We start from the raw sequence: 17,996 nt of genomic DNA, 5'->3' as shown, positions 1-17,996 counted from the left end.
ATATTAAATATTTATTTAAATTTATATTTTCATTTCTTCGCTCTGGTAATGAAGCAAAGCACGTTGAGTTCCGCCATTCAACACGCAATGCCTCCAGAATTCGGCGGAAAGTGAAAGAAAGAAAAAAAATAAATAAATAATCAATTCGCGTTTCTAATATTTTGTATGACCACCTTTTGTTGCAATAACAGCTTCTAAGCGTCGGGGAATACTTTTAACCAGATTGATTATGTTATTAATATGTTCTTGATCAATTTTTTCCCAGGCCTCAATCAAAGCTTCGAACAACTTCTCTTTGTTCGTCACGTCGCTTTTGTTGACGTTCTGGTATAAAATTGACCATAAATCTTCAATCAGATTTAAATCCGGTGACTCCTAGGACCAACAAATTTATTTTGGAAGATCGGAAAAAGACCGATGCGTATGTTTTGGATCGTTGTCTTGTTGGAAGATAAATTGATCTTCCAATCCGATCTTCAGCAATGATTCTTCCAAATTTTCGTTGATTATATCCATATAGACATCGGCGGTCATAATGCCTTTTGTTTGAACCAAATTGCCGTCTCCAGACAACGCAAAACACCCTACACTAATAGACTTCCTCCTCCGTGTTTAACTGTCTTATCAATATTTTTTTTCGAGGAACTGTGCTGTAGGCTTGTACCAAATGTGCGATCGTAGTTTATGTCCAAATAAATCAAATTTACTTTCCTCAGTCCATATTACTATTTTCCAAAAGGAAAACGGTTTTCTAACATATTTTTTTTTCAGAATTAGAGGCTCTTGATTTTATTTGCTTTACGAATCAGAGGGCGACGCCGTGCGAAACTATTTTTTAAACCCACGCCTCGAAGTCTCTCGCGATTCTTTCGGTCGGAAACATTGAGGCCGGTATTCTGGAGTATTACACGGCTGGATATTGTGGGTTTTTTTTACCACCTCCCTAATTATTATCCGATTGTCCACTGCAGTGGTTTCTCTTATCCTCTGGGCTGACCCAGGACCTATAAGGATAGTGCCCGAGTCCGTGCTCTCGCAGGCCATATACTCGGTCTTTGACACGTTGTCAATATGCATTTAATTCATGGAGAGTGGTTATGTAGAGCTAATGCTGCAGCTAGAATGTATCGGAAAAGATACTAAAACGTTGAACGTCATCCCGATTATCGTGTATTTAGATTTTTCTCTCTTCAACAAAGAAGTAATCCAGTAAGTATTGTACCATTTCGGAATCCACATTAAATGCGCCAACTTTTAAAGTTACTTGCAAAAACAGTGTAGTACATTTTTTTTATAGTACAGTCGGTTAAAGTTGGGTGTAGTAAATATTTTGAATTTAATGTTTGGCAAAAACACGACATTTTATTGAAAACTGATGCAGGTATGTTTCAATCTTAAGCTGTAATTCACAGAAGGGTAACTCATGATTACATTACAGAAAAAAAAGTGAAGAAAGAGTAATATTTGTAGTACTGGGACTTGAAAAACCATCACAGGGTGTCGGTTTTTCCGATTTTTTTTAAAATCAATATACTATGAAAAATACATGACAAAGATTTTTTTTTATATTATTTTCATAACTGTCATGACTTGGTCTATCACCTGGTTTCGTTTTATCATTGACTCCTGGGACACCCTGTATATAAAATCGAAAGGTCACTCGCTCATCACGAAATCTTAGAAACTACATGTGCTAGGAATCTCAAATTTTGCATAGGAGTTACTTATAGGACGTAGGTGCTCGCTAAGACGGGAATTTGCAATATTCGACTCCTAAGAGGATGAAATAGGGGTTGAAAGTTTGTATGGATTTTTTTTTAAATCAACACCGATTTTTATAAGATTTGAAATTTAAACTCTTAAAATTATTTCATTGAACACGTGTTTCATGGTTTATTAGGATTCACCCCTAAGTGCAAAAAGCGGGCGAAGCTGCGCGCGTCCGCTAGTGTATTTATATAGATTTGTGTATAATAAATATATGTAGATAGATGAGTAAAAGCTCACTCATTAAATTGACTTTTCTACATTTTAAAATTATTTCATTGAAAAAAATATAAAATTATTTCATTAAGGTAACAGTTAACAAAGGACGAAATTAGTATCTAACGTGTATTCGATTGTATCAATTCCACATTTCTCTTCCTAACAACACGTTGACCTTGCCTATATTTATATACCTGCATTTTTTATCATCAATGTCACTATAATTTATTCAATGGAATTTCCAAAGACAATTTAAATTTAGTTTTATTATTAATTATTAACATTCAAGCATTTATTCTGCTGAGCCCATATACAAAATGACTAAAAATTTTGAGTGTACCTAGTTTCATAATAAGTTTTGTATTATTTTATAAGACAATTTAAGAAAAAAGTTTATATTATAATAATTTTTTTAATAAGTATAATTAATATTTCATGAACTTAGTAAATATTATATTAATAACAGTAATATTATATTTCATCATAAAGATGGAGTTCAAAAACCAAAATAACAATACTTAAATTTAAACAATCAGTAGGTGCAGAACCTGGCAGGAAATAAATTATATAGAGATTTATACATTAGCAATATTTCTTATACACTCTTGATGATCTTTTATAATGGTTGGCTACTTCTATTTAAGTTTTTGTAACACTTTAAAAACATACAATGCTCACCGCATCATCTGTTGATGGTTTGTGTAATTATTATAAGTTTTTTTAAAATAAAAATCATAAGGTACATTTATTTAATGATATATATGAAAAACAAAATACTTTAATAAGTTTATAACATAATTACATAGATGATGACGATCGGCGTGAGCGCATATGGCTTTTATCGGCCAATCGGGATAGCCGAGATATATTGTTTAATCTGTATCTACCTCCGTCCATCCTCAGCAATCCGAGCTTCACACCTCTTTTTAATGCTCTATAAAATAAAAACATATCAAAATCGGTTCACCCAGTCAAAAATGAGGTAACAAACATAAAAATAATAATAATAAAAAAATACAATCGAATTGATAACCTCCTTTTCTACAGGAGTCGGTTAAAAACACTATTAAAGTATATTTTTTTCAGCTCCACTTTGTATCCCGCACATAGTACAGTAGACAAAGGGAACCTAGTGTTTTATATGGTATTGCGTGATGAGTGGCAGAACTCAACGTGGTGCTTTGCCTCGTCGCCAGATCGAAGAAATGACATACGAAATATTTAATTTCGTCGAGTAGCAATCGAACCCACTACTTGTCGTGTAGACAGTCAGGCGCTTGTGTACTTGCACCACGACTGGCTAAATATTGAATAAACTTAATGGTGTTAAACAAATATATGGGTATTTAGAGATATTATCCAGAACTTTGCTGATATTTAGCTCTGTACGTGTAAAGATTTATTTTTTTCAGCGTAAATATTTTGTTACAAATTTTTGGAGTGGGAATAAGAATATTCTGGGGTGGGCACGAGCCACCTGGCCCGTAAGATATTTGTAGAGCATTGTTAGCAACAATTGTTACCTTGATACTTTACGGCTAATTTTAGGATTGTAGGGGTATTGCACTAGTGTTATTATATTATTTATAAACACGCTATATCAGCAACCTGAATTTATTCGCTACAAATGCAATTGTGAAATAATGTTCCACTATTGTTTTGTAGCGTATAAATAACCAAATTAAATATATAATAAAAGAGTTGAATTTAAGGTCTCGTCATATTAACATAGCCATAATACTCGTAACCCACAGGATCATGAATTCTATACTCCATTTTAATAAATTTTGTAATGGTTCTAGTGGTCCAGCCAGTGTTCTTCGTTAATTTCTTTAAAGCTGATAAAACGAGAACCCCAGTTACCCCTCCCTTAGTTTTGGCCATAATGTCGCTAAATAGAAAATATTTTATATATAAGAATTTTAAATAAGGTGTAATTTTAAGGAGGTGGTGGTGGTGAAAAATAAGATAAAATATATGAAATTTCACTTTATAAAAAATTGTTAAAATTTAAAAATTTATAAATAAAAAATAGTCGTAAAAAAACGACGTTGGGTTACTTCTCTAACACGCAATATCTTCAAAATGGTCAAAAAGTAATAATAAGTTAGTGTAAAGAGTAAAAAATAAGTGATTTAGCACAAGGTTATTCTACCTCATTTTTATGATGAAGGAGATGAATAAAGATAGAACTGTCAATAATAATCATGACTTCGTCACAACAAAATACGTCTAGATGCGCAAAAAGTTTAATGATATTTTTTATCCTTTACACCAAATAACAATCATTTTACAATCTACTCATTGGCTTGTAGGTTTAAAATTACTTTTAGTAGTTGTGGAGTATTAAATGAAAATAAACTAGCTAGCAGTTATTTACCACAACGTATGAGACTAGCTAAATAACTACCAATTTGGGTAACTCAGAAATAAAATACTTCAGGCACTTCTCGTTAATTTATTTTATAACCAATAGTAGCCGATCAATTAATGAAAATTTTATTGATTAAATAAATAGGCATTTTATTATATTAAATAAAATATCACATTTTTATTTCAGATACAGACTACAACCAACAAAGGGATTTGCACTCGACTGCTTAATGGTTACAAATAAATAATTGAACTGAAAACTAGACTGATAAAATATGGTTAAATTTTTGTCATATTTTTAAAAAAGCGGATGATATATCACACGCTGCATAAAATGTGAAAAATATTTAGTGATAAATAAGTAAATTATGGTAACTTGTAAATTACAATTTTCTTCTATTTAATTCTAAAGAGAAGCACACATAATGTAAATAAATAATTATAATTATTTTAAAATTACTTTATTATCCATATCAATTTCAGCCTAAGAGCGATGCCACTACTTGCGGAGGTACTGCCATGCGATTGAACTCATCATAATCCTGAAAATCAAAATATACGAAAATTAACAATAATATCCTAGTCTAAACGTAAACGTGAAGGGTACTCTCTGCCTATCCTGCATCATGCGGGATACAGCGTGACGATAAAAAAACTAAAAAATAAAATTCGCATTGCGCACAAATATGTAAAGGTAAACTAACTCTAGTAACAAAGAAAAGCACTTCCTTTAGTTCTATTACACAACACCCGATGTCCCGAAATTTCAGCAGAAAGTGGGGAACAGAGTGTCTTAACACAAGTTCTTTCTGCCTACCCTGCTAATCCTGCTATATACGGGACACATGCTTTCTTTACGTAGTAATATATAGGAAATATTATATTTCGTAACATTTTTCAATCAAACGAAAAATAAGTAATGAAAAATAATAGGTAGGTGTAACGCATATTTATTTATATCAAATCTATCTAGTTCAAACCAGGTAGAATATTGGCCATGCTCTCTTATATTTTTGTTTTTTAGTGATATTTTCTAATTGAACTTGTAAGATAAGTTAAAGGTATATTTTATACGATAAATTAATTTTTAACAAAAACAAAAACCGACTTCTAACAATGAACTAAAAAGTGAAAAATAATTTTACAAAGATTTTATAATTTTGAAGTCAAGTGGAACAAACAGGCTTAGTAATTAGATATTGTAGTAAAGGTGTTGTAGCATTAGATTGACACCGACTTCAAAATTATAAAATCTTTGTAAAATTATTTTTCACTTTTTAGTTCATTGTTAGAAGTCGGTTTTTGTTTTTGTTAAAAATTAATTTATTTTACGATTTTAAGTGATGGGTAGATCTTAAAATGATGCTTCTTAAACGAGTGGTGATAGTGGTGGTAGTGGTTGCCAACGAGTGGTTGTGGTTGTCCCATGTAAAACTTCATTTAATTAGGTATTATTTTTGTGCAAAGTAACATTTTGGTATATTGACAAGAACACACATAAAAAGTATTCGGGCGAATTGGGAATCTCCCTTTTTTGAAGTTGGTTGAAAATGAGAACATCCTCTTTTTTGAGGTTGGTTGAAAAGAAATGCAACGATCAGGAATCTCACTTCTGACATCAATTTAAAAAGTTTTTGCTTGTAACTATTACAGTATAATCAATTTTTTACCAAAAAAAACAAACTTTCTCAATTTTCTCCGGATTCCATAATCGAAACCTAACCAAACTTTCACCAAATTATCCTTGAAGTGTATCCTTTCAAATAAAAAAAGAATCATCAAAATCGGTTGGCGCGACATTGAGTTATTCGGCTATTAGTCGCGCACATGCCTAATGCAAATTTAAGACTTATGTGATTTTCTCATGGATACCATTGTCAGACATGGACCAAAAAAAATTGGGACCATTCGGGAAGCTATACCTTTCAAATAAAAAAAAAATTATCAAAATCGGTTCACCCAGTTAAAAGTTATTATGTTTTACTTAAAATCCAGTGCATTTGACAATAATTATACAACTGTAATGTTAACTATTAAAAATAATTAAGCATACTACTTACCACGACATCAGTAGTAGTTTCTATCGGAGTCGTGCTATAATCAGTTTGTCCTTGTGAATCGGATGTACTTGCTATCACAGATTCGGTGGTAATTTCATTTTTTGAAATGGTGTTAGCTGCGATATTGACTGTTGGAGTAACGGTGCTTTTAGCAAAAATTGGCGCCAAGGTCGGTCTATGTTGTTCTATTTTCAAGTTATTTTCCAAAAACATATTGAAATGTCCGTTTTGATTTGGGTTAGATTCATATTGGTTTCCGTATTTTTGTATATATGACGACGGAATGAACAGAAATTTTCTTGCATGTGGTGGACCTGGAACTGGTAATAAACTAAGAGTATTTGGTGCAAACATGTAATTTTATATGTAAAAAAGTATATTATACATACATTTTCTTCAGCCCCATAACAGGAAAATCAACATCGTGGTGGTTCCTCATAAAATGCTTTATATAGACGGACATTTGATCGTAGTTTGCCTTCCCATCAGCCAAACAAAGAGTGCCAAACAAGAACAAAACAACACTTAGTAGCGATACCTGTAATTTATATACGTACTTATATAAAATTAAATATAATTTCATTACGAAAAAAATGCATTTAAATATACAAATAATAATAACTTACCATTTTGAAACTTTTCGACAGGTTCATATATAATAGAATAAACCACTAAAAGCACAGATAAAACCGAACTACTACGACACAAAGATAACTAAACTATAACCAAAACGTTCGGCAGTCAAATGCGCTTAAAACATAACTGACCATCGGCAGTACCATTTCAAATATAACGTTTGTTACATTCATTATTTATTGACTCAAAAACTTCTCGGAACTAATTATAATTCATAGTTGGGGTTCATTGAAGGAAATAAATCTTAATATAAACTACTTTGGTGAACAATATTCTAGACTAAATGTGACCATATTTCTAGTTATAATATTTATTGTGAATAATTAGGTAAATATGTTTTTCTGGTACTATTTTTGTACTGAATGTCTGTACTAATTTTTATTGTCAATTTTTTAGTCAAAAGCTTGTTTGAAAATTAAATAAACTAACATTTAAACATATTTGTAGTAAGATGTTTCAACATATTAAATATTTATTTAAATTTATATTTTCATTTCTTCTTTGCGTGTTGAATTCCGCCATTCAACACGCAAATTGATTTTTATTGAATTTTGAACAAATGACGTGGGTTTTTTTTGGCTTCAAGGAAAAACTTTCCTAAATAACAAGAACAGATCGCTTACAGAGAATTGCATGTTCATATTATATTGAAATCAAAACCAGTGACGTAAGTTATCGACCATTTAATATGATTGTTATCATCTTAGGTACAGGTTTAATATACATAGTGTATACTAGTGACCCACTCGCGGCTTCACCCACACTATTATATATCTACTAATTATATTCTAATAACATTATAACTTCACACATCAAAAATTAAAATTTAAAGTTTCAGCCAAATAAATAAAAAAATTGTAGCAATTTTGGTGAACCAAATACTTTATATTGATATAACTTTTTTATTTATGAACCGATGCAAATGCAACAAACATAAAGTGTTTGTCTAAATACAATAATGAAAACTGCATTTAAAGTGGATAAGCCGAATTTGAGATTGGCATGAACAAACACACAGACAAGCAGACAAATCGACAAAAAGATAAAAAAAATAAATATCATTGTTTTGGATTCTATTACAAGGATAAATTATTTTCTTGTTTATTTTAATCTTAAATTTATTATAAGTATAAATAGATTTGTGTATAATAAATATATGTAGGTAGATGAGTAAAAGCTCACTCATTAAATTGACTTTTCTACATTTTAAAATTATTTCATTGAAAAAAATATAAAATTATTTCATTAAGTTAGTCTAACAAAGGACGAAATTAGTATCTACCGTGTATTCGATTGTATTAATTCCACATTTCTCTTCCTGACAACACGTTGACCTTGCCTGTATTTATATACCTGCATTTTTTATTATCAATGTCACTATAATTTATTCAATGGAATTTCCAAAGACAATTTAAATTTAGTTTTATTATTAATTTTTAACATTTAAGCATTTATTCTGCTGAGCCCATAAACAAAATGCGTAGCAATTTAGAGTGTACCTAGTATTATAAAGTTTTTTAATTATTTTATGATACAATTTAAGAAATAAATATATTATAATAATTTTCTTTGTAATCACAATACTAAAATTTAAATAATCAGTAGGTGCAGAACCTGGCAGGAAATAAATTATATTTAGATTTATACATTAGCAATATTTCTTATATACTCTTGATGATCTTTTATAATGGTTGGCTATTCTATTTAAGTTTTTGTAACGCTAAAAACACATACAATGCTCACCGCATCACTTGTTGATCGTTTGTGTAATTATTATAAGTTTTTTTAAATAAAAATCTTTAAGGTACATTTATTTAAAAAAAAAAAAACTTTAATAAGTTTATAACATAATTACATGGAGGATGACGATCGGCGTGAGTGTATATGGCTTTTATCAGCCAATCGGGATAGCCGAGATATATTGTTTAATCTGTATCTACCTCCGTCCATCCTCAACAATCCGAGCTTCACACCTCTCTTTAATGCTCTATAAAATAAAAACACTATTAAAGTATATTTTTTCAGCTCCACTTTGTATCCCGTACACAGTACAGTAGACAAAGGGAACCTAGTGATATAACAGTTCGTTCCCCATTTACTGCCGAATGGGAATCTAGTGTTTTATATGGTATTGCGTGATGAGTGACAGAACTCAACGCCGTGCTTTGCCTCGTCGCCAGATCGAAGAAATGACATACGAAATGTTTAATTTCGTCGAGTAGGAATCGAACCCACTATTTGTCGAGTTGACAGTCAGACGCTTGTACACCTGCGCCACGACTGGCGAAATATTAAATAAACTAAATGGTATTAAACAAACATATGGGTATTTAGAGATATTATCCCAAGCTTTGCTGATATTTAGCTCTGTACGTATAAAGATTTATTTTTTTCATTGTATGTTACAAATTTTTGGAGTGGGAATAGGAATATTCCGGGGTAGGCACGAGCCACCTGGCCCGTAAGATATTTGTATAGCCATTGTTAGCAACAATTGTTACCTTGATACTTTACGGCTAATTTTAGGATCATGAATTCTATACTCCATTTTAATAAATTTTGTAATGGTTCTAGTGGTCCAGCCAGTGTTCTTCGTTAATTTCTTTAAAGCTGATAAAACGAGAACCCCAGTTACCCCTCCCTTAGTTTTGGCCATAATGTCGCTAAACAGAAAATATTTTATATATAAAAAAATTAAATAAGGTGACATTTTATATAATATGCTGTGGATGTAATTTTGCAGATTGGACTCGCGCTATATAAATATGGGTAACATATAATAGAAATTCGATTAACCGAATTTTATGTTGTCGTTACACATGGTTTTTTGCATATGTTTTAAGCATTGGCTTATTAAAAGATTATGAACAGGTAAACTTTCCTATAACTTTTTAATATTTAACCGAATAATTGAGTTCCAAATAATCGGCTTTTTACTGTATTGTAATTATCATGTAGAGTTCTTAACGTCATACCTTAGTGTGCACATAATATATCCAAGACGTGAGGGTCATACTAGGTTCAATTTTTAAACGGTTTTTTTTATACTACATTTCAATTTAAATACTTATGAAGCAATTTACTATAATTTATTATTTGTTACTGTTTATTCTATCAATATTTATTACATAAATGAAACTTACCGCTAAGTCTATTAATTTAAATATTAGCGAAATTTGTATAAAACATTATATGTTTTTGGAAATTTATTTCTAACTGACATTAAATTATCCATAGATGACTCATGTTGTCATTGTTTACAAATAAATACTATAGGTATTATTTAATCTATTGCAAAATTTGTATATGCTATAAGGTAAATATCGTTATATTTTTTAAAAAAAGTAAGTCATTCACATGAAAAATTTTAAAGGTTATTTATATTTTTATATTTGAAAGCTCATATTCTTTAATATCTATTAATAATTTTAATTTTTAATTTAATATAATCTTATCTTTAATTAATCATATGTACATATATGGTTGAGTTTATAACTTTTTTCTATATAGTATTTTTTTGTATATTCAATCAAAAAAATAATTAAAATATTGGAAAACAAACAATAATAAATTAAAAAACTAATTTAATAAAAAAAATATTTTATTTTGGCACCCACATTGCATCAAAAATTATACTATACATTAGAAGTCATTATTTTTCAACCGAGTAGAGACGCAACCACGCCAGGTGGTACACCACCACCGGGACCTTGTTCGATGGTGGGCTGGAAACCATTGTCATCAGCAATGTACGTTACAGTATAGGTAACTCCGTCAGGTCCTACCCAGGTGTATGAGCCTTTTACAGCAATTGATTCATCGTCTGTACCAGCATTTTTTAGTTCACCTTGTTCTTCTCTTTTGGATCCATCGCTTTGTTCATAACTGTAATTGCAATTAGTTATAAAGTACATGTTATTATATATTTAAAGTTATATTTACTTAATATTTAAAAAACAATTACTAAAGTGTGAGACGGCGCTAAAAGGTGGAATTCAACGCCGCTATTTTTTTATTCACAGCTTTGCTAAGCTTTTGAAATTAGGCTCGTTATTATCAATTATTAAATAGCATATTTCGCTTCTACTATAGTTATAGTTTATTGTTTCTGAAGTATTTTTAGTTTGTAGGGAACATAAATAATTAACTAATTTGTTTGAGTATGAAGCCTACTAAGACATTTACAAGTAACATTTTACTTATTAGAATAGGATTTCTTATTTAACGCCATTGTGGCGTAAATAATCAGTGTCTGACAAAGGTTAATGTACAAATAATGGTTATATGTTCGATTTCCACTTAAGAAATTATCGACTGACCGATTGACACAACATCCATCAATGGATGACTATGATAGGGACTGTCAATAAAAATATAAATAGTTAATAAGGAAACATACGCGAATCTATACGTGCCGAGACCGTCATTGTCAGACTCTAGTCTTAGAATTTGAACTTGTTGAGCATCCTTTGGTGCTTGAGGTGCTGCTGCTGCCAGAGCCACGCAAACAAGAACTACCGCCTGAAATTGAAAACCACAATTTAACTGTCACATTTTCTTCACTTAAAGGAACTGCTTCCAAAAGATATTTTGAATTTTTTTTATCATTAAAAACACAAATCACTTCACTTATTATTCTAAAATTATTATTTAGACAATTAATATTTACAATATGTTTATTTTTTTATTCTTTATTGAATATCACTAACCAATTTCATGTTGAGATAATGTTAGAATGAGTAACGTGTATCGTCTTCAATTGAAGTGTTTAGTTGATGAAGCTTCACGCATGTTTTATACTTTCCGAAATAGTATATTACAACATTGTACATATTATTATTATTTGCTGTATTTAACTAGTTACAATGTTTTGACCACTCCTACCGCCTGAAGGTTAGCTGTAGATATTTGAGGACACATGATGAGAGCCTTTTGCAATACCTTTAATTTACATGTTTGAAGTTAATTACTATTATTTTATGTGATTAATATTCGTTATTAAATATGATTATATTTTAATTTTTCTAATTTATTATTATTTTAATATTTATGCTTTGTGCTCATTTTGCGAGGTAATCAAAAGGATATAAACTACTCGTATATACTTGGTAATTTAAAATGTTAAGGGTATTCGGCACAATGTTTGTGCGTGTTTAGTAATAAGTTATATAAGAAGAGTTTATTCTTCTATTAATAAAACGTGCAATACTGGTATATTTTAAAAAATGTACCCCAAATCGAGAGTAGCACTAATTCATTGTGAATTATGATTGTTTCTATCCAGCCGCTACTTCCTGAACTCGTCAAACATGTTCATTTTATTTGTCCAACATATCATTAAGCATCCTTTGACATTTTACAGCAATAAATTTAGTTCAGTTATATTTATTTAATTGTATAAATGACCTGATGAGTGATATAAATAGAGCGATTCGATAATATTAATTTACTTTGAAATAGTACAAGTGACCGAAAGGACCCAAAATGAAACTGGTAAGAGCTTCTTCTTTCTATTCTTAGAATTATTTTATAAAAACTATTAAAATAGAATTATTACAACTTAAATGATATTGGTATTTTATGGTGTTTTATTTTTCAGTTTGTCGTCTTATGCTTGGTGGCCGCTGCGTGCGCCGCTCCACCATACGATGCTGAAATATTACGTTATGATAACGACAATATTGGAGTTGGAGATTACAGATATGCGTAAGTAAAAATTCAAGAAATATTAATATTGAATTGTATTTTAATTATTATTATTTCTTAAAAACATAAGAACTTCATATTTCTTATTTATTGAAATGTTTGTTATGTGTTTGTTTGTTATATAGAGCGCCATTGTAACTACAATGATTTTACATCATTTAATTTTACCAAAACAAGCTAAAAAAATATTGTTTATAATGTTATCATTTTTCTCGCTCCAGATTTGAACAGTCTGACGGCACCAAGCAAGAGGCTGTAGGAGAGCTGAAGAACGAGGGTCAGTTAGGTCAGGCAGTCCAAGTCAAAGGATCTTACTCCTGGAATGCCCCTGATGGCATTAGGTACATAGTGACCTATGTTGCCGATGAATTAGGATACCGAGCGAATGTAGAAAAGGAAAATATCGTAGGTTACGTAGCTCGCGTTTGATTTATGATAAAGGAGATGATCTAGATCACTATTGCTGTATTATTTTATTATAATAAATAAATAGTTTATGTTTGTGTTTTATATTTTTTGTTTTTTTTGTGTATTCCTGGAATGTTCAATAATTTCTTCTTCCTGTTGTACATCAGTCTGTAGACTCTCCACTTTATTTTTATCTTCATTTAAAATTCTGTTCTAATATAAAAAGTAATGAAAATCGCCGGGGCACAAGTGATAACTGTGTAAATGCAACAAGTGTGGGTTTAATTTCCTGGTAATAAATAAATGTATAATCATGTAGTTTAAGCGGGTGAGGCTGCGGGCGGGCTGCTAGTTTAGATATAAAATTAATTCGTATTTAAATTAAAAAAATAACAAATCACACCAGAGTCGCGATTCAACCGGTGGTCGTGTGCACAGTCAAACTTTGTTATTTTGCACCATAATACTAAATAAATTAATCTTTTTTTTTATTCTCATTTTAATAAATTAATCTTAAACATCTAAATATTTATCCAAGTATATTTTTCACTAAATATAGTAAGTAGGCACCTAGGTATTATAAGCGATTTACTCTTAACGTTAAATACAAATATTATTTTGAATATTTTAACATTAACTGTAAAGTAATCTAAGTAGTTTTTTATTGTTTAGTCTCTTTTCATCATCCTTTCATGTGTAATTCATTCTCTAATACTCTACATTCATTCAATGTACACTAGCAGAATGTCAGAATTAAATATTTTGTCAGCTTGTAAAGGAATCATGGCAAAATCGTCACTATTATAAATAATATATGCTTTGTCAACTCTTGAATGGGTCAAAGATAATGACTTTTCCATTTTTTCTTATTTTATGCTTGTGGTCGGGAATTCACGCACCTACAAACATTAATATGATTTATAGTTATTTTAAGCTTATCACTTTATTTCGCATTAGTAGGCCAGGTAGAAAAAAAAGGGTATCATATTAATTGTTCACTTTCCCTCGCATTTGACACACATTTGATTGAACTGCGTTCAGAGACCTAATGATCACCATGCGCCAAGCACGATCTATTGATTTTGTTTAATTTGAATGAATTGATAAATTTTGAAATACGTATAAATTAAACAAATGTTTAATAAGCTCATCAAACTTTTTTTTATTATAATTGCATTTTTTTACAAAATTCAATATGTACATTTTGTAACATTTTTAAATGTCTATAACTTATAACAATATTTTAAATACTATGCAGACTAGGTAAAGGATATCTTTTAACCGAGAAGACTGGCTAGCACTGCATCAGGTACAGCGCCACCAGGTCCCTCTTCGATTTCAGGTTGGAAGCCGTTCTCATCAGCTACATAGTTGACAACGTACTTTACACCGTCTGGTCCAACCCATGAGTAGTAACCCTTGACTGCGATAGATTCATCTTCACGACCTTCATTTCTTAATTCCCCTTGCTGTTCTTGCTTTTGACCGTCACTCTGCTCGAAACTGTAAAGAAAATATTATCAAATAAATTTTAATTATATATTGGGGGAATTTTATATTAATGCCTATGAAAATAATTTTGTGTTTCAAGTGGGAATCGAACCGCGGTTACAGTCCGACGTGGCCACCCGAATGCGCTACGATCGATTAATTTTGGTTGGTTTTAGATTTGTGAAGTGTTTTGTGCACAACTTTACATCTATATATATAAAAGGACTTGTCCTCACTGACTGAGGTAAGACGCACGCACATCCGTAACCGCTGTACGGAGAAACTTGAAATTTGGACATATGTTTACTTTCGTAATCTGGACATCCACTAAGAAGGTATTTTGAAAAATTTTAACCCTAAAGGGGTAAAATAGGGGTTCAAAGTTTGTATGGAAAAATTTTTAAATCGGCACCGATTTTTATAAAATTTGAAATTTAGATTTTTAAAAGTATTTAATTGAACACGTGTTTCATCGTTTTCTAGAATTCTCCCTCTAAGGGTGCAAATAAAGGGTTGAAAGTTCGTATGGAAAAATCTTTAAATCACAACCGATTTTTATAAAATTTTAAATTTAGACTCTTAAAAATATTTCATCGAACACATGTTTCATGGGTTATTAGAAATCACCCCTAAATACGCAAGCGAAGCTGCGCGCGTCCGCTAGTTTATTTATATATATAAAATCGAAAGGTCACTCACTCATCACGAAATTTCAGAAACTACATGTGCTAGGAATCTCAAATTTTGCATAGGCGTTATTTATAGGACGTAGGTGCTCGCTAAGACGGGAATTTGCAATATTCGGCGTCTAAGGGGTTGTTTTCGGGGTCGAAAGTTTGTATGAAACTTCGTTACTATAAATGCTAGGAGTCTCAAATTTTGCATAGACGTCACTAGGACGTAGTCATGGAGACAGAAATTAATAATAACATAGTTCACGCGGGTGTAACCGCGAGCGGGCCGCTAGTTTTTAATAAAGCTATTTACTTTGTCTTGTAAAATAAAATATTTTGATGTATGATTAAAACATCAATATTTTTTTTATCTTTAAATAAATAATAATTATATTCTTGTTGTTAAAAATAAATTTATGTAGCTTCACGATTTTCTCGGTAAAATCCAATTAGCAGAGAATATCTAGATTTTGGAGACCTTTCGATCTCTACTTTTCACCGGAATTTGCGACTTGAACAAGTCGATTAGTAAATGTGAAAGATAAAATAATAAAAAAAATCAAACGATACTGTAAAAATTAATTTAGTAAAGTAATGGTAATCTAAATATTACGCAATATAAGATTTTAAACTTTTAACTTTTAACATTAATTTATGCAATGTATTTACGTTTCCACCGCCTGAAGCAAGATAAAAGTTGAAATGAGTAATATGTAAAAATAAGAAATTAAAGTGTAATAGACTCGATAATTACTTGACAAAACTGCTATAGTTTTTAATGTAAATATTTACTCGGATACATAAAATTACATAATTTCACATGAAAATCGAATTTTAGTTTTATGATTTTGTAATTTTATGTGACCGATATCGGATATTTTTATGTAATAAGAAAAGATTAATTTTTTTTTTAGTTTAGAAGAATAAAGTTATTACACATATATACAATATAAATTTAATATAAATAATTTAAATATATCCAATTTTTTAATAATAATAAAAAAAAGAATGAGGAAGTCTATTTACGAATCTAAGAAATTATGAATAACTAAAGAATTAAATGAAAATTTTGGATATTTTAAGTAACTTACTAGTATCTGTAGTTTCCAAGACCCACGTTCTCATTGTCATAACGCAAGAGCTGTACATTGTCTGATGGGTAATTTACTCTTGGGGGTGGAGGAGGAGCGCCGATAGCCAAAGCCACAAGGCATAGTACAATGAACTGTGAAAATATATTTAAATATTTACATATTTATAGAAGAGAATACCAAATATTGTACACTTATTTGTTTCGTCTCATTAACTTTAATATTATATATCTAAAAATGTTTCGTTATATTCTAATGTTTATTCTCAAAATATTTTAAGATAGTACTCCTTTTCGTTTATTATAGCAACACAACACTGCTTAATATCGTCACTTTGATAAATAACAAAAACAAACAAAAATACTAACCAGTTTCATGTTTGAAGCAGTTCTAACGACAGCGAGAGACTAATGATTGGTTCTCGCTATATGTATTCCACCTTTATATCTGTAGCAGATGGCTTATTTATAATAGTCCAAAATTACTTGACCAATATGTAAATCGCAGTTCTTCGGTGAAGGTAAACTACTTTGTTTTTTAATATATATAATTCAGATGAAGCATGACAAAAATAATTTTGATACGCTTGCCGCCATTAGATGCATCCTATGATAAAGTAAGCTTTTGGTTAAGAAACGTTTGTTCCTAGAAACATTGAATGAAAAAAAACATATACTATTAAAGTTTTCTTAAATAATATCGTGTGCAAGAAATATTATATATAGGTATATATAGGTACGTAACGCAAGTGCTTTAAAAATGTAATAAATAACTTTATATATTATGATTAGTAGTTATTTTAATATTTCTTCTCGAATCTAACACTTTATTTGTCAGTTAAGATTCCATGAAAGTCTTTAAAAGAGTTTAGCTTAGCAAAAGAAATAATCAAATGGAGGATATAAATATTCGTGAAACTTTTTGCAAAGCAGGGGAAATCCCAGAAGTATGGCAAGTATAAACGCAAACGTTTACATTTACACTGTGTATAGAGCTTTCAGTTTGATAGGCGTAACTAATAAAAAAATATCGATGAAGAAGGCCTTACAGGATTTATATTTGGAGGAGAGTCCATGGATTAGAGCTTTTCTTTCCACATGATGACGTCAAAAATAACGCCAAACAAAGCGACATCATAGTGAAATTAAGTAAACTAAGGTAAATTGCCTATTGTACGCAAATGATGCATTGCTCATTACATCATTAGAATGCTAATTACAGGTATTGGTCACCTCCCCAGGTGGACCGATGAACTGGTGAAGGTCGCAGGAAGCCCTTGGATGCGGGCAGTGCATGATTGATTGATGTAGAGGCTAATGGAGAAGAGACTGTTACAGTAGGCGCCACTGTTACAGTGCAACTTGATGTACGTAAAAAATAATACCGTTGTAACGATAAGTAAAGACATCTAAATTATTAGGCGTCTAGAATTTTGGTAAGAATTTGACTAGATAATACTATAGAAACTGAAAAAAAAAGAATAAACACTTCTTCAACAAACTTATTCAAAATTTGTTGCTAGGAAGCTTTTAGCACTAGTGCAAAGTTATGGAAATCTTATTATGGAATGG

The 17,996-nt window shown here is 30.5% G+C and overlaps 3 protein-coding genes and 1 pseudogene across 5 annotated transcripts; 1 reads left to right on the top strand and 3 right to left on the bottom strand.

The window, feature by feature from the left end:
* Positions 1 to 2,807: 2,807 nt before the first annotated feature.
* Positions 2,808 to 7,189, bottom strand: LOC146532678 (uncharacterized). Of its 2 annotated transcripts, XM_085196777.1 has the most exons (5): positions 7,046 to 7,189; positions 6,809 to 6,957; positions 6,420 to 6,750; positions 4,820 to 4,901; positions 2,808 to 2,920 (listed from the first exon to the last, which is right to left on the bottom strand). In XM_085196777.1, the coding sequence occupies exons 1-4, from the start codon at positions 7,070 to 7,072 to the stop codon at positions 4,839 to 4,841; spliced, it is 570 nt and encodes a 189-aa protein (XP_085052903.1). In that variant the 5' UTR covers positions 7,073 to 7,189; the 3' UTR covers positions 2,808 to 2,920; positions 4,820 to 4,838. The 2 variants fall into 2 exon arrangements, with proteins under 2 accessions (XP_085052903.1, XP_085052902.1); XM_085196776.1 differs by lacking the exon at positions 2,808 to 2,920 and having other exon boundaries at positions 4,047 to 4,901.
* Positions 7,190 to 10,638: 3,449 nt separating this feature from the next.
* On the bottom strand, positions 10,639 to 11,911 carry LOC146532677 (endocuticle structural glycoprotein SgAbd-5-like). The gene is made up of 3 exons (XM_085196785.1): positions 11,765 to 11,911; positions 11,455 to 11,576; positions 10,639 to 10,940 (listed from the first exon to the last, which is right to left on the bottom strand). The coding sequence occupies exons 1-3, from the start codon at positions 11,771 to 11,773 to the stop codon at positions 10,715 to 10,717; spliced, it is 357 nt and encodes a 118-aa protein (XP_085052911.1). The 5' UTR covers positions 11,774 to 11,911; the 3' UTR covers positions 10,639 to 10,714.
* A 389-nt stretch (positions 11,912 to 12,300) lies between these two features.
* On the top strand, positions 12,301 to 13,272 carry LOC146532676 (endocuticle structural glycoprotein SgAbd-5-like). Its single transcript, XM_085196790.1, has 3 exons — positions 12,301 to 12,548; positions 12,655 to 12,761; positions 12,983 to 13,272. Exons 1-3 carry the CDS (start codon positions 12,540 to 12,542, stop codon positions 13,188 to 13,190), a joined length of 324 nt encoding a protein of 107 aa, XP_085052916.1. The 5' UTR covers positions 12,301 to 12,539; the 3' UTR covers positions 13,191 to 13,272.
* Positions 13,273 to 14,321: 1,049 nt separating this feature from the next.
* LOC146532675 (endocuticle structural protein SgAbd-6 pseudogene) lies at positions 14,322 to 16,571 on the bottom strand (annotated as a pseudogene). The gene is made up of 2 exons (XR_014878707.1): positions 16,426 to 16,571; positions 14,322 to 14,672 (listed from the first exon to the last, which is right to left on the bottom strand). The product of XR_014878707.1 is annotated as an endocuticle structural protein SgAbd-6 pseudogene (transcript).
* Between the last annotated feature and the right edge of the window lie 1,425 nt (positions 16,572 to 17,996).

This window comes from Heliconius melpomene, chromosome 13 (genome assembly GCF_056956725.1).
Source record: "Heliconius melpomene rosina isolate 202511_hmr_F chromosome 13, ASM5695672v1, whole genome shotgun sequence".
Taxonomy (NCBI): Eukaryota; Metazoa; Arthropoda; class Insecta; order Lepidoptera; family Nymphalidae; genus Heliconius; species Heliconius melpomene.
This window is presented reverse-complemented; position numbering and strand designations above follow the sequence as displayed.

Bases quoted from the DNA above. Each gene is read 5' to 3' on its own strand.
- LOC146532677 (XM_085196785.1), bottom strand. The intron at 10,941-11,454 runs GTATGTTTCCTT...TTGCAATTACAG, and splicing joins CTCGGCACGTATAGATTCGC to TTATGAACAAAGCGATGGAT.
- LOC146532678 (XM_085196777.1), bottom strand. From the start codon at position 7,072: ATGAACCTGTCGAAAAGTTTCAAAATG. The intron at 6,751-6,808 runs GTATGTATAATA...AAATACTCTTAG, and splicing joins GTTATGGGGCTGAAGAAAAT to TTTATTACCAGTTCCAGGTC. The intron at 4,902-6,419 runs GTAAGTAGTATG...TTTGATTTTCAG, and splicing joins AAACTACTACTGATGTCGTG to GATTATGATGAGTTCAATCG.
- LOC146532676 (XM_085196790.1), top strand. The intron at 12,762-12,982 runs GTAAGTAAAAAT...TTCTCGCTCCAG, and splicing joins GTTGGAGATTACAGATATGC to ATTTGAACAGTCTGACGGCA.